The 19,982-nt window shown below is 40.8% G+C and overlaps 1 protein-coding gene across 3 annotated transcripts in view; it reads left to right on the top strand.

Annotated features, from left to right (window-relative positions):
- The window catches only part of LOC118393666 (leucine zipper protein 2-like), a 180,775-nt gene extending 163,143 nt beyond the window's left edge, over positions 1–17,632 (top strand). For 2 of the 3 annotated variants that reach the window (XM_052461974.1, XM_052461975.1), the window contains exons 10-13: positions 3,315–3,422; positions 11,179–11,253; positions 12,391–12,474; positions 16,818–17,632. In XM_052461974.1, coding sequence (XP_052317934.1) covers positions 3,315–3,422; positions 11,179–11,253; positions 12,391–12,474; positions 16,818–16,922 — 372 coding nt within the window. In that variant the 3' untranslated portion in view covers positions 16,923–17,632. The remainder of the gene's footprint in view (positions 1–3,314; positions 3,423–11,178; positions 11,254–12,390; positions 12,475–16,817) is intronic. The other variant, XM_035786600.2, reaches the window with a different exon arrangement.
- Positions 17,633–19,982: the final 2,350 nt, after the last annotated feature.

Raw genomic sequence — 19,982 nt, 5'->3', positions numbered from 1 at the left:
CAACTAAAGACAATAGTCGGGGCAAATAGGATTGCAGAAGTTGCTCAAAATAATAACATGTCCAAATACAGCAGGCATTTGTGTAACTTATGTTACTCTTCACACTCTATTGCCAGGAAAATAAGACCTAATTATTTTTCACTGAAAGGGTGTGCGATCGGGCTCTTGTTTTCAATCAAAAAAATATATATAATTAAATGTGACACTTTCTTTTGTTGAATGTCTTTCAAAGTCCTCTTCATACAGCAGTTAACAAAAGGCCAAGGACTTAATCCCCCGAGAGCAAACCAAGGGTGACAGCGGGAAGGGGAAAGTTATCTAGTGAAAACAGGATTAGAACTATGGAGGTCTAACCTGGGGAACATCTATATGCAAGTTTTCATTAACAAAAACGGTCACTATGATAGAGTGCACAGTGAAACACCAACTAGCCACAATAACTCAAAGTTGGACATGTTGTGATTGATTGTATAGATAAGAGCAGTAAGCATTTATTTTGAGGGGCACTATTAGTAACTAGCATACAGGATTGACAGCTGATTTGTTATACTGACACCTGGCTGTCACTAAGATTAGTTGGGTAAGTACTGTCACAAGAGATAGGCCTAACATCCTCCACCCACCCAAAAAAGGATGATACGAAAAATAAATATGAATTGTAATGGAGTAGGTTTCTAGATCATTGGTAGCTTATCATTAGTAGCTTTCCACAGTAAATAGAAAAGTGATTTACCTTTATAAAGAATATAAATAAATAAATACTCTGCCCAATCATATGTAAGCAAAGTTTGTCAGCAGCGTTGCAAAGAAGATGAACCCTTTGAGGGCATTGATTTTTTTTTAAAGAAAAAAAAAAGCTGTCTTTTTCACATGAAACCCGAAATTGAGCTCAATTCTTCCATCACATTAATCTGTTCTGAACTACACCTCATTCACTTTATTTATACGCTGTGTAAAGTCATGTTGGACCTAATCACAGGTTATATCAGTCAACCACTGCAGTCATATCAAAATCAGAATATCGAAGTCAATCATAGCTGTGTTGTAGTTTCTTATCGGCCCTGATCCTAGTGAGCAATCCTGTTTCTAAGAGGCTTTTCTCCCTGATGCAGTCAGAAGTCATTCTGCCTCTCGGTGTGTTGGGTGTCAAGCTAAGAGCCTTGACATTAGCTATGTGCCACCCAGAGGACTCTACAGCTCTTTCAGAGAACGCTCCAATACCCCTCCACACGGAAGCACCACATAAAACAAGAAATGTAATGGCCACTTTATTTCCAAAGATATAAACTATAGTCAATGTTCACAACGGCAGAAGATGACTCCATTACAGCCGATGTGAGTGAATTGTGCTGGGCCTCTGGTCTCATATTCCAAGCGGGGGTTGAGGGTGGGGTGTGAAGGAGGGTAGCGGGTCTGACAAAAGGAAAGACGACAGAGGGAAAACATAAGTAGAGGTGCCAGGGACCTGCTTATGCAAATCAAGATTTTACCTCTCACTTGATTAGCATCCACGTAGCTCCACTCCATCCTGTGCAGCCCCTTTGGCCATCCGCTGCTATATCCACGGATACTGTCTGCGGCGTGAATCAAAGATGGTTCTCCTCCCTGTAAAGATGACTAGTCCTCCAGATCTGTTGTCGCCGTCTGTTCAATGTGAAGGGGCCCACGTCTAATACAAAAATCACTTGTCAAAGATGGCCAAAAAATGGGGACCACTGACAACCGTAACACAACCCCACATTTCGCTTGTCGATTTGCCATGCGGTGTTTCCTCCTTTTCTTGTGAGGTCAACACGAATGGACTCGATATGCTAAGGCAAGCTGGGCCTCTTACAAATGTAACCAAATGTATTCCATCAGCCCTTTCATGGCCCAGTCTCTGTTGCATATTTGGTTATCTATTAGGTATTTAATAGAAATGACTAGCTACTAAACACATTCTGTTGGACATGCTGATATTTGTTAGTATGCCCGACGAGCCCGGCAGGGGCCATTATTGTCTGTGATCAAAGGGCAATTATTTTTCACAGAAAACAATATAATGTTACATCATTGAAATGAGAAAGGTTTAAAAGCCTACCATTATTTACTCTACAGCTTCACAGAATATAACGCTTTATGCAGGCACTCTGATGCTAACGCCCTCTTGCTGTCTTTGGATTCCAAAGTGGTTAAGATCTGGGATATTTGTGTGTACCAGCTACCCTCTCAGCATTATGTTTGGTATTTGAGTTCCTAAACATAATGGGCCTTAAGCTCCACTAAACAACCATTACTAGATAAGACTCCAGTCTCTGGCTGCAGACACAATCCCCTGCCGGTGAAAGATTCATTAGTGAGAGGTTGCCGGGATCAGCAAGATCAGGGTGGAAGTCTCTTCCTATTTAACAGGCCTAGGGAGGAAGCCAAGTCTTGCGGTGGTGATAGCATGCAATTTTCATCAAAGTAATTGGAGATGATGTGTGGAATGTGGATTCTGTGGAATGCTTGGGGCAGTAATTTACTGCCGGAGGAAAAATCGGGATCTTTATTTGCTGGCTTCCTCTCTGAACATCCCTTTTGACTTGTTGATGGCTTCTCCAGATGAAATCAGTTGCAGGGGTAAACAGAGTTTATTTTTGGTATTTTTTTTTTTTTTTTTACAGTGTAGAGAAGTATTGCTATGGCCAGAACACATTGGATCTCTAAAAATATGCAACATTCATTTGAATGAGATTAAATCTCTCTTTTAACGAAGTCCATGAGATGGACAGGAATAATTCATGCAGATTGTAAGGGAATTGTGCACGGAGTGAAGTATTCAAGAAAACTATGTCAAATGTTTTGGTTGATTTGCGTAGGATCTCTGCAATTTGCATATTTCTGTCTATTTGAAATGTTATCGGTTTTTTTTGTTCATATTTCAGGTCAGATCTCTGTGCTGTGAGACCTGTTCAGAGAACAGAACCATCCGTGCATGAATTTCGAAAGACATGGCATCTCTTGTGTTCCTTGAGTAGCAGGACCGTTGGGTGCAGAAAGCCATTTCATCAGGCCCCCATAGCTTTTTGTGAAGTGAAATCATATCTAATTTTTAAAAATCTGTATTTTTCTCTATGGACAGTAGCTGTGGTATAAGCAAAATAAAAATACACCGGGCTGTCCAGTTCAATGAAAAACAAACCGCTTTAAATCTCTTGTCATGGTCTATTTCTACAGAGCTGCACTATGTGTCATGGCTTATACAAACCTTACCCATTACCTGTCATGTTCCACCTTTCATATTTAGAATTCCTAAACAACTCCTTTTTCTCTCCCGCACTTCTTTCTCGCAGGATATCCCGAAGGTTCAGAGAATCATCATGGCCAGTAAATCGCCTGCGAACATTGGGGTAATGAGGAGAGAAAGTAATCCCGGAGTCAAGGACTGCCAGATGGAAAAGGTGAGCCTTTGGACTAATTAAATTGTAATAGCCTATTTGTGACCCTCAGGCCCCAATCCAGCAGCTTCATCTGTTCATTAAATTCATTTTAATCCTTCAGTCTTTTACCCCAAAACGTCTTTCCGTTTCACAGCGTTACACCACCACTGCGGCTAATTTCAGATCACAGGATCTGGGTCAATCAAAGACTAGTCTGTGACTAATCATATGTTGTAACATTTTGTATATTCCAGAAGTCAGAAATACACTGCCGGCCACTTGCACGTTTCGCTGAAGATACAAACAAACAAACTCAAGCCACTTTTATTAGACGAATGGGATCTCACGCTCTGCATTGTATGTATGGTTATGATGCCTGGACAAGGAAGCCGAATATGACTGCCCAACTCTATTGGATTGGGCAGCAGGGAAGGGACAGTTCCAGGGAGGAATGTTCTTCTTGACTTGTGGTTATCAATAACCATGACAGAAATGAGGCGGGGGGACACTGGGGAGAGACAGTGCACTGTCCAGAGGGATCCTTTCAAGACAGAAAATTACCCTCTATGGAGAAACGTGTCAAAAAGATAGTCCCGTAATGAATCCGTGCCAAAAACAATGTTCGCTCCTGTCGTGTTATTGATGATATCATTTTGGCAGCGCCGTAAAAGGGGAAATCCTGCTGCAAAGAGACGTGTCCCCCAAGGACACCGTCAAGTTCTACGTGTCTTCCACTGCATGATTAGATGAGATGGAGAGAGATTAGAAATGAGTTATGACAGTTGACTACAACTGTTATAATGCGCTATAAGTATACATCAAGGCATGGTAAATGCATTCGTAAGGCATCGTGTGTGTGTGTGTGGGCGCACGCGCCTCATAGAAAGTGTTACCATGTGTTCTCTTACAATGTGCACATTTAGAAATTGTTTTACTGCAATCCTTAAATCTCCTCTTTATAGGCAGCTTCACCAACCACCCTTAGCACTTTTAATAGTCCTGTATCATACACAATTAATGAGCTTGGGGATTTCAAAATGGTGTTGTGAAACAACTATGATCTCTTTTTAGGATCCTTCTAGCCAGTCAAAGTTTGAGTTTAAGAACATGCATTCCAACATAGTTTAACAGCAAAAGATGCCTAGGGCAATAAACATTTTTGCACATCATGTTTATCCAAACAGACAATTAATTCACCAAATTATGTGATGATTTCAGTGAAGCGATGAGTGTTTTCCAGAGTGCTCAAAGCTCTGCACACAGGTAATGTCGTAAGATGTATTTGTACTAACCTAATCAGCTTCAGTGGACAGTTGTGTTGGCTGGTATAGTCGGTCAGGTTAGTGTTAGAGACATATCAGATATTTGAGAATTGAAAAAAAGACCAGAAGACTAGAATAATTGGTTTTACTGACCGGCTTCAGCCAAAATACATTTTCTGTAGGTGTTATGTTATTAGGTCTTATTTAAGGTTATTTACGGCATATGCAGTATCAACCACCTGGATTTGGTCCTACAGTGCATTCCTTGACTTCTTCAACATTTTGTTATACGACAGCCTTATTCTAAAATGGATTAAAAACAAATCCCTCATCAATCTGCACACAATACCCCATCATGACAAAACAAAAACATGTTATTAAAAGTAATAATCTGAAATATCATATTTACATAAGTATTCAGACCATTTACTCAGTACTTTGTTGATGTCACGCCTTGGTCATTGTATTTTGTGTTTTCGTTATATATTTGGTCAGGCCAGGGTGTGACATGGGTTTATGTTATTGTATTTTCGTATTGGGGTTTGTAGTATTTGGGATCGCGGCTGATTAGGGGTGTTGTATAGGCTTGGCTGCCTGAGGCGGTTCTCAATCAGAGTCAGGTGATTCTCGTTGTCTCTGATTGGGAACCGTATTTAGGTAGCCTGAGTTTCGCTTTGTATTTCGTGGGTGATTGTTCCTGTCTCTGTGTAGTGTTCACCAGATAGGCTGTAATAGGTTTCACGTTCCGTTTGTTGTTTTTGTATTTATGAGTTATTTCATGTATCGTTCCGTTTTCCTTCATTAAAGATCATGAGTAACAACCACGCTGCATTTCGGTCCGACTCTCTTTCGACAAACGAAGAACGCAGTTACAGTTGAAGCACCTTTGGCAGTGATTACAGTCTTCTTGGGTAGGACGCTACAAGCTTGGCACAACTGTATTTGGGGAGTTTCTGCCATTCTTCTCTGCAGATCCTCTCAAGCTCTGTCACGTTGGATGGGGAGCAATGCTGCACAACTATTTTCAGGTCTCTCCAGAAATGTTAGATTGGGTTCAAGTCTGGGCTCTGGCTGGGCCACTCAAGGACATTCAGAGACATGTCCCGAAGCCACTCCTGTGTTGTTTTGGCTGTATGCTAAGGGTCGCTGTCCTGTTGGAATGTCAACCTTCGCCCCAGTCTGAGGTCCTGAGCGCTCTCATCAAGGATCTCTCTGTACTTTCTCCCGTTCATCTTTCTCTCGATTCTGACTGGTCTGCCAGTCCCTGCCGCTGAAAAACATCCCCACAGCATGATGCTGCCAACACCATGCTTCACCGTAGGGATGGTGCCAGGTTTCCTCCAGACGTGACGCTTGCATTCAGGCCAAAGAGTTCAATCTTGGTTTCATCAGATCAGAGAATCTTGCTTTCTCATGGTCTGAGAGTCTTTAGGTGCCTTTTGGCAAACTCCAAGCGGGCTGTTATGTGCCTTTTACTGAGGAGTGGCTTCCGTCTGGCCACTCTAGTATAAAGACCTGATTGGTGGAGTGCTGCAGAGATGGTTGTCCTTCTGGAAGATTCTCCCATCTCCATAAAGGAACTCTGGAGCTCCTTCAGAGTGACCATCGGGTTCTTGGTCACCTCCCTGACCAAGGCCCTTCTCCACCAATTGCTCAGTTTGTCCGGGTGGCCAGCTCTAGAAAGAGTCTTGGTGGTTCCAAACTTTGTCCATTTAAGAATGATGGAGGCCACAGTTGATTATGAGATGGGTCTGTTACTTGAACTCTGAAGCATTTATTTGGGCTGCAATTTCTGAGGCTGGTAACTCTACTGAACTTATCTTATGCAGCAGAGGTAACTCTGGGTATTCCTTTCTTGTGGTGGCCCTCATGAGAGCCAGTTTCTTTATAGCGCTTGATGGTTTTTCCGACTGCACTTGAAGAAACATTTAAAGTTATTGAAATTATCCGGATTGACTAACCTTCATGTCTTAAAGTAATGATTGACTCGTTTCTCTTTGCTTATTTGAGCTGTTCTTGCCATAATATGGACTGGTCTGTTAAAAAATAGGGCTATCTTCTGTATACCACCCCTACCTTGTCACAACACAACTGATTGGCTCAAATGCATTAAGAAAGAAATTCCACAAATTAACTTTTAACAAGGCACACCTAAGAAATTAAAATTTCTTCCAGGTGACAACTACCTCATGAAGCTGGATGAGTGAATACCAAGAGTGTGCAAAGCTGTCATCAAGGCAAAGGGTGTCTACTTTGAAGAATCTCAAATATAAAATATATTTTAATTTGATTCCATATATGTTAATTCATAGTTTTGATGTCTTCACTATTATTCTACAACGTAGAAAATAGTAAAAATAAAGAAAAACCCTGGAATGAGTAGGTCTGTCCAAACATTTGGCTGGTACTGTCTATTTAAAAAAATATATGTTTTCCTTTATTATTTTATCTTAACCTTACCACCCCTCCCCTAATTGGAGTAAACTAATAGACAACAACACTTAGGCTTCTACTTCCATATTATACATACTATATACATTTTACGGACACAATGTATTTTTCAATAGTTATAATATTTTCTTTGTTTTTAATCCCGTCCTTCAGCTACCCTCAAACCCTCCCTACGGTATCTCTTAAAGATGATCCAGTTAGATTTTTATTTGCCATATATTTTGAACTGCGCTGCATCAAACGTTCTGAACCGATATACATTTTACAGACACAAGCTTTAGCAATGTTGCCAGTTATCCATCCATAGGATATAGATAGAGCATTTGTCATTTTAGGGAACTATCTCGTTAACAAATGTGTGATGAACATTAATTAACATATTTGATGATGTGATTAGAAAGAAGGAAGAGTATTATCTTTATGCAATAATAAATGTCTGTACTTTTCTATTGAAATTGAAATAATCTGTACATTCTGAACCCAGATTGACATTTCAGAGTCATAAGGTTGTACTGTATCTGCAAATACACCCCCCTAAAGCGAGAGCTGCATGTAGCCACGTGCGCACATTTGTGTCACAACCGGATGTGACCAGGAGTCACATAGGGCGGCGCACAATTGACACCGGCGTTGTCTGGGTTAGGAGAGGGTTTGGCCATGGGGGGCTTTACTTGTCTCATTTTGCGCTCTAGTGACACCTTGTGGCGGGCCGGGCGCTTGCAGGCTGACTACGTTCGTCAATTGTTTCCTCCGACACATTGGTGAAGCTAGCTTCCGGGTAAAGCGGGCGGGTGTTATGAAGTGTGGTTTGGTGGGTCATGTTTCGGAGGATGCATGACTCGACCTTTGCCTCTCCCGAGCCCGTTGGGGTGTTGCAGCGATGAGACAAGATCGAAATTGGGAAGAGTAAAAAAATAAAAGGGTGCAGTGTTGTATTTTGAGACAGGCTTGAATAAGCTAAGTAGCTAATTGGCAGAGGGTAGCTTAATTTGTCTAGTTCTCTAGAGTAATGAAATGAGAATAATAATTAATTTAATATTGTTAAGTGCATCTATCAACACAACAAAATGTTCAGTCACCTCATTGTGGATTAACAGGTTAATGCCAAGCCCTGCATGTTTGTTTCAAAAGTCTCATGGAACACCACACATTGGCTGTTGGCTGATCTTTCATAACATAAAATGTTATGTGATGCATTTTCTCCATAGTTATTTATGGTAGACCACTCTGGTAGGCCTACATTATGAACAAATTGCCAGAGTTAAAACAGTAAATTAAAGCAGGTACAGTGTCAGTGTTCACAGTAAAGTCACGCCGGAAGTTGCACAGAACTTTCACAAGGTTCAACTTTGCACTCTGCAGACCTGAAATTTGCTCAGTGACAGAAAACATTGGTCCCTATTCTAGAAGGTGCAATTTTGACATTTGGTAGTGCCCATGTCAACTAACATTTTAGAGATTGCTAGGTAAATTAATCTAGCCAGATATCTAAAACTTGTAATCATGGCCAAATTACTGACTGGGCATGCAAGGGATGCATACTCAGATATAAATTTGCTTAAAACTGCAATGTTTTCTCTCCACCCCTTTGCAAAATGTGTAGAATTTCAGCAATTTTGCTTTAAAATTGCAACGTTTTCTCTCAGCCCATGGCTACAATATGTAAAACTCCATTAAATGTATTTTAAAACAACTAAATATTCTCTCTGGCCCATGTAACAATGTGTAGAATTGCAGAAAATGTGCTCTAAAACTGCAACCTTTTTTTTCACGCCCCATGGTAAAATGTGAATAATTGCAGGACATTAACATTAAAACTGCATTTTTTTCTCTCCACCACCAAGAGGTAGGCCATTAACATGTTTCTCCTGCAAGGTCAGGAGGCCCCCAACCAAATCTCGCTTATGGCCCCCAAAATGATAGAGGCCTGGCTAAATGTTGCTGAAACATTTGTGTTTGTAAACTGAGGAGTGACTCTTAGGAAATGTACAGTTGAAGTCGGAAGTTTACATACACCTTGGCCAAATACATTTAAACTCATTTGTTTTTACAATTCCTGACATTTAATCCTTGTAAAAATTCCCTGTCTTAGGTCAGTTAGGATCACCACTTTATTTTAAGAATGTTTAAATTATTTAACTTGGGTCAAACATTTCGGGTAGCCTTCCACAAGCTTCCCACAATAAGTTGGGTGAATTTTGGCCCATTAGTCCTGACAGAGCTAGTGTAACTGAGTCAGGTTTATAGGCCTCCTTGCTCGCACACACTTTTTTCAGTTCCACAAATGTTCTATAGGATTGAGATCAGGGCTTTGTGATGGCCACTCCAATACCTTGACTGTGTTGTCCTTAAGCCATTTTGACACAACTTTGGAAGTATGCTTGGGGTCATTGTCCATTTGGAAAACCATTTGCGACCAAGCTTTAACTTCCTGTCTGATGTCTTGAGATGTTGCATCAATATATCCACGTCCTTTTCCTCCCTCGTGATGCCATATATTTTGTGAAGTGCACCAGTCCCTTCTGCAGCAAAGGACCCCCACAACATGATGCTGCCACCCCCGTGCTTCACGGTTGGGATTGTGTTCTTCGGCAAGCCTCCCCCTTTTTCCTCCAAACATAACGATGGTCATTATGGCCAAACGGTTCTATTTTTGTTTCATCAAAAAGTACGATCTTTATGGTTTGCAACTGCACATCGGGATAGTCTGGATTTTTTATGGCGGTTTTGGAGCAGTGGCTTCTTCCTTGTTGAGTGGTCTTTCAGGTTATGTTGATATAGGACTCATTTTACTGTGGATACAGATACTTTTGTACCTCTTTCCTCCAGTATCTTCACAGGGTCCTTTGCAGTTGTTCTGGGATTGATTTGCACTTTTCGCACCAAAGTACATTCATCTCTAGGAGACAGAACACGTCTCCTTCCTGAGCGGTATGACGGCTGCATGGTCCCATGGTGTTTACACTTGCGTACTATTTTTTGTACTGATGTACGTGGTACCTTCAGGCGTTTGGAAATTGCTCCCAAGGATGAACTAGACTTGTGGAGGTCTACATTTTTATTTCTGAGGTCTTGGCTGATTTCTTTTGATTTTCTCATGCAAGCAAAGAGGCACTGAGTTTGAAGGTAGGCCTTGAAATACATCCACAGGCACACCTCCAATTGACTCAAATGATGTCAATTAGCCTATCAGAAGCTTCTAAAGCCATGACATCATTTTCTGGAATTTTCCAAGCTGTTTAAAGGCACAGTCAACTTAGTGTATGTACACTTCTGGAATTGGGATACACTGAATTATAAGTGAAATAATATGTCTGTAAACAATTATTGGAAAATGTTCTTGTGTCATGCACAAAGTAGATGTCCTAAACGGCTTGCCAAAACTATAGTTTGTTAACAAGAAATTTGTGGAGTGGTTGGAAAACAAGTTTTAATGACTCCAACCTAAGTGTATGTAAACTTCCGTCTTCAACTGTAACTGCCACTAAACTATATGAATTCTGTGGTAGCTGTCCACGAACGCAAAGACAATGTGGCAGTCACAACAAAATGAAATACTATTTGCCAGGACCCACACTGGAGGGTAGAAACAGAGATTGAGGTGTATGTCTTTATATTATCTGTGGTAGTTGAGCCAAAGTACAGCACTGTAGGTGTAACAAGTCAAGTAGATCTGTTCAAAGGGAAATGTTGGAATCTATTTTCATCCAACAATGAAAGGATCCAAGTTGTGAGAGACCTGGATCCCACCTCTGTATATTGAAGTTTTGTCTTTGAAATGATCACGCTGGCTCTAATGCTGTCCTTGTATGACTTTTACGCATGAATGCATGGACACGCACAGTGAAAATTGTTTTAATCTATAGCAAAATAGTTATTTTCATCTCATGCATTTTCATTAGACCAGCTTGTTTGTTCAGGTCTTATGAAGTTAGGATGAAAATGATCTGTTTAGCTAACTCTGGCACATTTACATAGATGTACACTGACATTTTAATTCATGTGCACTGTCCCAGTCACATAAATAAATACATTGAAGTTTGTGTTTCTTTGTCTCACAACAGATTGGCGGGGATTGCTTCCAAAACCAGACGGAGACAGAATCCTCTCCCGACAGTAAAAAGCTGCTTGAACAGCAGGTTAGCGTTTAAATGTTTATGTACATAACATAATACCCATTCTACAAGGTGCCTCTTGCATTTCTCCCCATGTGAATTTTCTAATTTCTCTTGTGATAATGGCACTGTGTGGGATATTATGGTGAAATTAATACATTGCATGTACATACATATTGTTACAGCAAATGCCACCACAATCTACTGAACCTTGATATTGATTGCATTGCACCCTGCCAAACTAATCCGTAGCCTGGCTCGCTCAATCATAAGGAAGCAGTGTCAACCCTGTTTGGATGTGGCAGATGGTATAGCGACACAGATCCCATTGCAATGTAGTGTAACACTGTGTAACTGAGCTGCTGCCATGCATTTTAAGTGGGATTTCTCCATCTCTGTCATGCTTAAATAGGATCTGCTACCATCGATTCTGTAACCGTTTTCAGGGGAAATGGCTATACCTATACCTTATGATCTCTGTTAAACCACCCACATTCAAACTAGTGTTTATTCTTAACCTCATTCTTAACCTTATGCGTCTTTTACCAAGATCCCTGGTAAAAGAGATTATGTTACAATAGAGACTAACCTGGGACGAGAAAAGGTTAAATAGAATGAAGGTGACAATATTATTAGGTCACAGGCAAGCTTTGGAAAAGCGAAGGCCCAGTGCTTTCTCCCTCCTGTGGTCATTGTCAGATTGACTAATAAAAATTGAGAGGTGCTCACAAAGGGGCTGATCCCTCACTGAACACGTGATACTAAAGAGCCTGACTGAGGGAGACGAAAGAGACCTTAAGTCACCCTAAATTCCACTGCCATATTGGGTAGTCACCATTCAAAAAGACTGAGAATAACAACAATTTTGTATTTTTTTTCTTAAATGTATATTTCTTTTGGGGTGTGTTTTGCTTGATAGACTGATTTTAGTTTGTTCGTCACTAAAGCTGACAGGATAAATGTAGCCTAAAGATGTAGGATCTTAATTTGGCTGAGATGGCGCTGCAGTGGATAGCTGCCGTCTTATGAGCTCCTGACTAATTCTGCTATTTTATGTGTTTTTTAATGCTGATCTTAAATTTCTTTGCCATAATGTCCTATGACTTGAAGACAGCTTCTGGAAACAGAACAGCAGTCACTAACCTGCTCGAATTCAATAAGTCAGCAGCTCTGGACGTTATGTTTACCCCGGACCAGGCCCTGATCATCCAGGTCTTGAAAAGAGGAAGTGGAGGCGAAAGAGAGGTAAGCGAGGTGGCATCATAATTAAACTACCTCAGCGAGCATCTAGACTGCCATGCCCTCTGTTTTGTTGGCCAATGTACAATCACTAGAGACCAAACTGGAAGAGCTCCATTCAAGACTATCCTATCCTATGTTTCTCTGAGTCGTGTCTGAACAAGGACACATCCAGAGGCCGCGCTTCTCATGGCCGGTGATTTTAATGCAGGGAAACTGAAATCCGTCTTACCTAGTTTTTTACCAGCATGTCACCTGTGCAACTAGAGGCAACAAAACTTGAAATCACCTTTACTACACACACAGAAACGCACTAAAGGCCCTCCCGTTGGCAAATCTGATGATAAAGCTATCCTGCTGATTCCTGCTTACCAGCAAAAACTGTAACCGGAAGTACCAGTGGCACACTCAATACGGAAGTGGTCCGATGAAGAGGATGCTAAGCTACAGGACTGTTTTGCACACACAAACTTGAATAGTTTCCTGTCACGTTCTGACCTTAGTTTATTTTTATGTCTTTGTGTTAGGTTGGTCAGGGCGTGAGTTGGGGTGGGTAGTCTATGTTCTTTTTTCTATGTTATATTTCTATGTCTTGGCCTGGTATGGTTCTCAATCAGGGACAACTGTCTATCGTTGTCTCTGATTGAGAACCATACTTAGGTACCCTTTTCCCCCACCTGTTTTGTGGGAAGTTAACTTTGTCTTTGTTCAGGGCACATAGCCCAAAGCTTCACGGTTTGGTTTTTGTTCTTCGTTTTGTCGGCGTCATTTTTGAATAAACAAAAAATGTATGCTTACCATGCTGCACCTTGGTCCAGTCCTTCAGTCAGCCGTGACACAGAACTTCATCCGATAACATTGAGGAGTTTACCACATCAGTCAGGTGGCTTCATTAATAAGGCATCGACGAATTCGTCCCCACAGTGACCATACTGGGACATATCCCAACCAAAAGCCATGGATTACAGGCAACATGCTCACTGAGCTAAAGGCTAGAGCTGCCACTTTCAAGGTAGCGGGACACTAATCAGGCGCTTATAAGAAATCCTGCTACAATTTCCGAAAGCCATCAAACAGGCAAATTGTCAATAAAGGACTAAGATCTAATTCTACTACGCCGAATCTGATGCTCATCGGATGTGGCAGGGCTTGCAAACTACCACAGATTACAAAAAGAGACCCAGCCATGAGCTGCCCAGTGACTTGAGCATACCAGATGAGCAAAATGCCTTCTATGCTCGCTTTGAGGTAAGCAACACTGAACCATGCATGAGAGCAACAGCAGTTCCAGATGATTCTCTGATCTCGCTCACCATAGCCAATGTGTGTTAAACAGGTTAACAATCACCAAGGCTGCGGGACCAGACAGATTACCAGGACACGTACTCTGAGCATACACTGACCAGCTGGTCAGGTGTCTTCACTGACATTTTCAACATCTCCCTGACCGGTTCTGTAATACCTACAGTACATGTTTCAAGCAGAACACCATAGTCCAGGTGCCCAAGAATGCCAAGGTAACCCGTAGCACTCACATATGTAGTCATGAAATGCTTTGAAAGGCTGGACATAGCTCACGTCAACACCATCAGCCCACTCCAATTCGCATACCGCCCCAACAGATCCACAGATGACGCAATCTTTATTGCACTCCACACTGCCCTCTCCAACCTTAACAAGAGGAACATTTATGTGAGAATGCTGTTCATTGACTACAGCACAGCGTTCAACACCATAGTGCCCTCTAAGCTCATCACTAAGCTCAGGACCCTGGGACTGAATACTGACGGGCCACACCTCAGGTGTAGTGTAGGCAACAACACATCCGCAACGCTGATCCTTAACACGGGGGCCCATCAGGGGTGCTGATGGCATGACGTTGGTAGGCCTGATCATCAACAACAATGAGACCGCCTATAGAGAGGAGGTCAGAGGCCTGGCAGTGTGGTCAGCAAGACAAAGGAACTGATCGTGGACTACAGGAAATGGAGGTCCAAGCACGCCCCCGTCTACATCGGCAAGGATGTAGTGGAGCGGGTTTAGAGCTTCAAGTTCCTCGGTGTCCACATCACTAAGGAATTAACATGGTCCACACACACCAACACAGTCGTAAAGAAGGCATGTAAATGCCTCTTTCCCCACAGGAGGCTGAAAAGATTTGTCATCGGCCTTCAGATCCTCAAAAGGTTCTACAGTGCACCATTAAGAGAATCTTGACTGGCTGTATCACGGATTGGTATGGCAGCAAGGTGTTATAGAAGGTAGCGCGTACGGCCCAGTACATCACTGGGGCCGAGCTTCCTGCCATCCAGGACCTCTATACCAGGCAGTGTCAGAGGAAAGCCCTAAAAATTGTCAAAGACTCCAGCCACCCAAGTCAGACTGTTCTCTCTGCTACCGCACAGCAAGCGGTACCGAATCGCCAAGTCTGGAACCATCAGGACCCTGAACAGTTTCTACCCCCAAGCCATGAGACTACTAAATAGTCAACCAAATAGCTACACAGACTACCCATATCTACATTGACCCTCTTTGCACTAACTCTTTAGACTCATCGCATACAGTACGCTGCTGCTACTGTTTATTATCTATCCTGTTGCCTAGTCATTTTACACCTACCTATATGGACCTATCTACCTCAATTACTTTGTACCCCTGTACATCGACTCGGTTCTGGTACCCTGTGTATATAGCTAAATTATCTTTACTCCTTATTTATTCTTTGTGTTATTATTTTCATAGATTTTTCTCTCGCATTGTTGGGAAGGGCCCTTAAGTAAACATTTCACTGTTAGTCTACACCTGTTGTTTACAAAGCATGTGACAAATATCATTTTATTTGATTTAATTTTAGCCAGTTTGCTACAGCAGGAAAATAGTCCTGCAGCAACAGGAAATGTGAATTATTGTGTGGATTAAAAGGAATGGACATTTTTTGTAGTGGTTGATGCATGTTTCGTAAGGGAAAATCAAGCCTGAAATTTCAAATAGTAAAATACAAAGTTCAGAACCCTTTTTCAACCTCAAATACACTGCAACAGGGTGATCAAATTAAGATCCTACATCTGTACAGGTATCTGTTGATTGTTTGTATCAGCTTTACTTCAGGCAATGAAAGGCTTGGCCACTGACAGAGAGTGTGATTTTTTATTTTAACCTTTAACTAGTATCTGTTGTTTGTTTGTATTGGCTTTACTTCAGGCAATGAAAGGCTAGGCCACTGACAGTGTGATATTTAACCTTTTAACCTTTATTTAACTAGGCAAGTCAGTTAAGAATACATTATTTTTACAATGAGAGCCTAGGAACAGTTGGTTAACTGCCTTGTTCAGGGGCAGAACGACAGATTTTTACCTTGTCAGCTCGGACATTCGATATAGCAACCTTTCGGTTACTGGCCCAACGCCATGCAGAACTCAGCAAGCCTCAAGGCATCCAGCAATTGAAATTGGTTAACACTAAACAGATGCTAGCTGACTTTATTTCATCCCAAGTCATCATCTCATCTTTATAGAGCTGCTGCCTATGCGGTCTGACAAAATCAAAATGTTATTAGTTCCCAAAGTAAATAAGGAATACTTAGATCATGTATTTTCAGGTACAGATACCTCGCAAAGGAACTGCTCTTTATCCCTCTACATCATGCATTCTTCTCTCTGTCTCCGTGCCCACACAGACCGGGCAAGTAGGAGCGCAATAGATTATGGTCATTGCAGTTAATTACCACATTTTCTACGCTAAAACTATGTCGAATATTGGCCTGTTGGAAACTACAACCCCCTACTACATTGCACACTTTGGGCTTGATCTAATTAATCTCTAGAGAAACTGCGCATTCAGCTCAGAAAAAAAAACACATAATGAAATGGAATTCAAATAATTGAACTGATGTTGGTCAATTCGTTTTTTTTTTCAAATACATTTTGGTTAATGCTCAGCTCTAGTCATTATATCAATATTTGCGAATTAAAGAGTTTCCACCACCATTTCTCACATAATTAATTGAACCGACGCAAAAAGATCCCACCATGTCAAACTAACAAATGATTGGTCGGCATTTATAAAATTGTATCTTGTTTCTATCACAGCTGTCATGATTTTTTTTATATGGTTTGACTTTACTTGCATAAAAACTGTGGATGGAAACGTAGTTATAAATCACACAATAATTTACTTACAGCAGCTTTTCATCTTCAAGTTTTCAAAAAAAAATATTGATTGCAGTATTTGTTAAGTAATACTGCTGTCATTAAACCTGTATTGTTTCTGCACAGTAGCCCGTTGTTTCACTGTTACTCTGCCACTGTTGTTAATGAGCTATACAATCTTCTCTTTTGTATTGTCAACAGCAAAGGACCGCAGCGCAGATTGGAAAATCTAATGCAAAGCCTTCCGATGACAGGGAGGATGTAGAGGGAGGCAGCAAAAACACAAAACTACACAAAAACAACTGAATGGATGGGATATCAATGGAGATGCATAAAATCTGGAGATCTTTTTTTCAGAGCACATACTTGTGCGCGCACACACACACACACACACACACACACACACAGTTTGCAGACGAGACACAGGAATTGTTGGATGAAAACAAACTTCTCAACCGTGAAATTTTTAACTTTCTCGATTGAAAACCTGCATAATAAAATGGCATGCATTCTAGACTTCTTTTAAAGGTAGCAATGGCACTGGTAACTTGTTTTATGATTGTTCATTGTTTTTTTTTCCAGAGTGAGGACACTACTTTCTACAGTAAATGTGTGTTATTTCTAAATAAATCCCTTTGCACTGGTAAGGTCATGATATCCTGGTATGTAAGTACTCCCATTATCAAAAACTGCTGTAACACCAAACTTACAAATATGGTTTGTCAGTCATTGTAGCAAGGTTAATTTACTCTCTCCTCCATATTTTGAACTATATAGGCTCTCAAGTTGGCTGGCCAACTTCTTTCAACATTTAATATTTCAGAGCTCTTTCTGCCTTTAACATGCTAGAGGTGAAGAGCCAAAGACTCACAATGAGTCGTCTCCCTGAGAATGTGCCATGCACTGAGTAGTTACTCCTAGCTACATTTATTTCTGTTATTTGACCTTTCTGTGTTCTTTCAATAAACTGTGATTTTCAGTAAATGTGTGAAGATTAAATGGATATTTGTGGAGAAAATGAATCGACTGGTCTATTTTTAACCTATAGAAGGAAGAAGAACTATTTACAAAATGTAGACCTTATGCCACACAAGTAAAAATGTATCACACCCTTGTAAGTAAAATGTAATTGCAGTGCAGGTAGCCTGAAGTGTAAGGGGAGAATCAAGCAATATATTTCAGTTCGCTAGCCAATCTATTATGTGTACAAATTGCATGTGTTAACTACATCAAATTCAACGAGCCATCACAGTAGCTACTATATCATGTTTTTTTAGGCCAAGGGTATTTATAATGTTATGGCATAAGGTCAATGAAATGTAAAATAGGACCTGAAGAAAATACTGCAACGGATATTTGTTTGTGTTTTGTGTGAGGTTCATACAAACAAAAAACCTTATCCATTAAAGCAAATACTTACTCTTTTTTTGCAGAACATCAGATGGTTCTGTAGCTCAGTTGGTAGAGCATGGCGCTTGTAACGCCAGGGTAGTGGGTTCGATTCCCGGGACCTCCCATACGTAGAATGTATGCACACATGACTGTAAGTCGCTTTGGATAAAAGCGTCTGCTAAATGGCATATATTATTATTATATATATACATCAAATAAACGCCATTTATTCAAGTTTTGTTCATTCCAACATTGACAATTGCATACTAATTCAATATGGAAGAAAATAATTCTTCCAGGCTTTATAAAGAAGCAGAGTTAAAAAGAAAAGTCAAGTATTTAATCATTCTTGGGGTGATTTTTTTTTTAGCAAGGCTATGTTTGGCTGGTTAATATAACCGGAACGTAATGATTCATAAAAATATTGCTTATAATATGCTAATACCTTTACCATTATAGGGCTACCATCATCGCCTTTTTTTAGCATATCCATGACCAATGACATTAGCGACAACATGCGCCAGATACCCTATTTTACTTTCTCAAATTAATACAAACAAGACAGCAAGGAATCTAGAGCTGTTAATCATTAGGGACCCATTTAAATATACTTTTGGGGGGCTAATTTTAAAACAAAGTGAACAGATTGTGGGGAGTCTCTTGTTGACATGATACAACAGCAGTCACAGTCTGTTATGAATGTATGCGTGTCACTTTAAAGGAAGTAGAATGATACACAACAGATGTGTTACGAATGTCAAAAGGTGTGTAATTTTAAATGATAGCAATGCTTAGCTTTTTTTTATATTACACACCTTTATAAAGCAACCTATATATTTCAATATCGGTGTCATAAACCACTGTGTAATGTAGGGGTGGGTCCCAAAGACATTTTAAATCGGCTTACTGCTGATGAGGACTGTCAATTGAAGATGATGAGGACTGTCAAAGGTAATAAAGAAAATATTTGAATCCTTCAAATGGCAATGACATTAACAATTATGATACATAAGTATGTATGTGTTACAGGCTTTGCTTTTTTTTCTTGATTTTGAGGTTGGTTCTCTTTGGGTGTGGCGCGCGCACTAATTGGAAATATCCTCTTTGGTCAGGATATGGTTCACCTGTCATCTCGTTCGTCAGGTGTTTCATATGTGCTGCCCCAGCTGATATTTAAGACCTGCTGGGCCAGTGCAGAAATTGGCAAAAGATGTTGGGAGAGCAATCACTTCACGTTGGATCTTCCACTTTAGGTTATTGAACAAAGACTTTGCTTCTGTGTTTTCTCCTGCTTGGGTTTGTTTCACGTTTATTTTTACTCCCTAACCCAGGGTTTCCCAAACTCGGTATTGCCCTAGCACTACACAGCTGATTCAAATAATCAAAGCTTGATGATGAGTTATTTGAATCAGCTGTGTAGTGCTAGTGCAGAAAAACTAAACGTGCACACAGGGAGGGCCCCAGGACACCCAGGGAGGGCCCCCTGCCCTAACCTGTGGATCTTTTAAGACCCAACTGGAGTTGCTTTGCCAGCACTCAGTAGACCCCCCCCATGGATGCCTTTCAGAACCCCCTGTTTCATTTTGGTTATCAGTAACTTATTGGTTAGTTCGTAACAGTATGTATGTAAGTAAGTATATAGTTAGTTAGTTAGTTGTAAGTAATTGTGGTACTGGACACAGTAGGCCTACTGTATCACATGGATATCTTTTTTTAATATTTGTTTTTTTAATCCCTTCCCTGTGACATTTGGTACTGTCAGCAGGATCTGAGGGTGTCCGAGGAGGAAAATATGGGAAGACAGGTGTCATGTGTCTTTTTGGCCCTCTAATCCTTCTTTGTGGCAAGTTATAGCATATCCTACTGGTCTATAGTGGAGAGCTTTCCAACAAAGCAACAAGGTACTTTCCCAATGATTTGACTGGACAAGGATGGATTCCATGAGTGCTTAGGGCAAAGGCAGTGCTGGTGTAA

Source organism: Oncorhynchus keta, chromosome 14, assembly GCF_023373465.1.
Source record: "Oncorhynchus keta strain PuntledgeMale-10-30-2019 chromosome 14, Oket_V2, whole genome shotgun sequence".
In the NCBI taxonomy this organism is placed as follows: Eukaryota; Metazoa; Chordata; class Actinopteri; order Salmoniformes; family Salmonidae; genus Oncorhynchus; species Oncorhynchus keta.
Note: the sequence above shows the minus strand (reverse complement) of the source record. Positions and strands in the feature narration are given on the sequence as shown.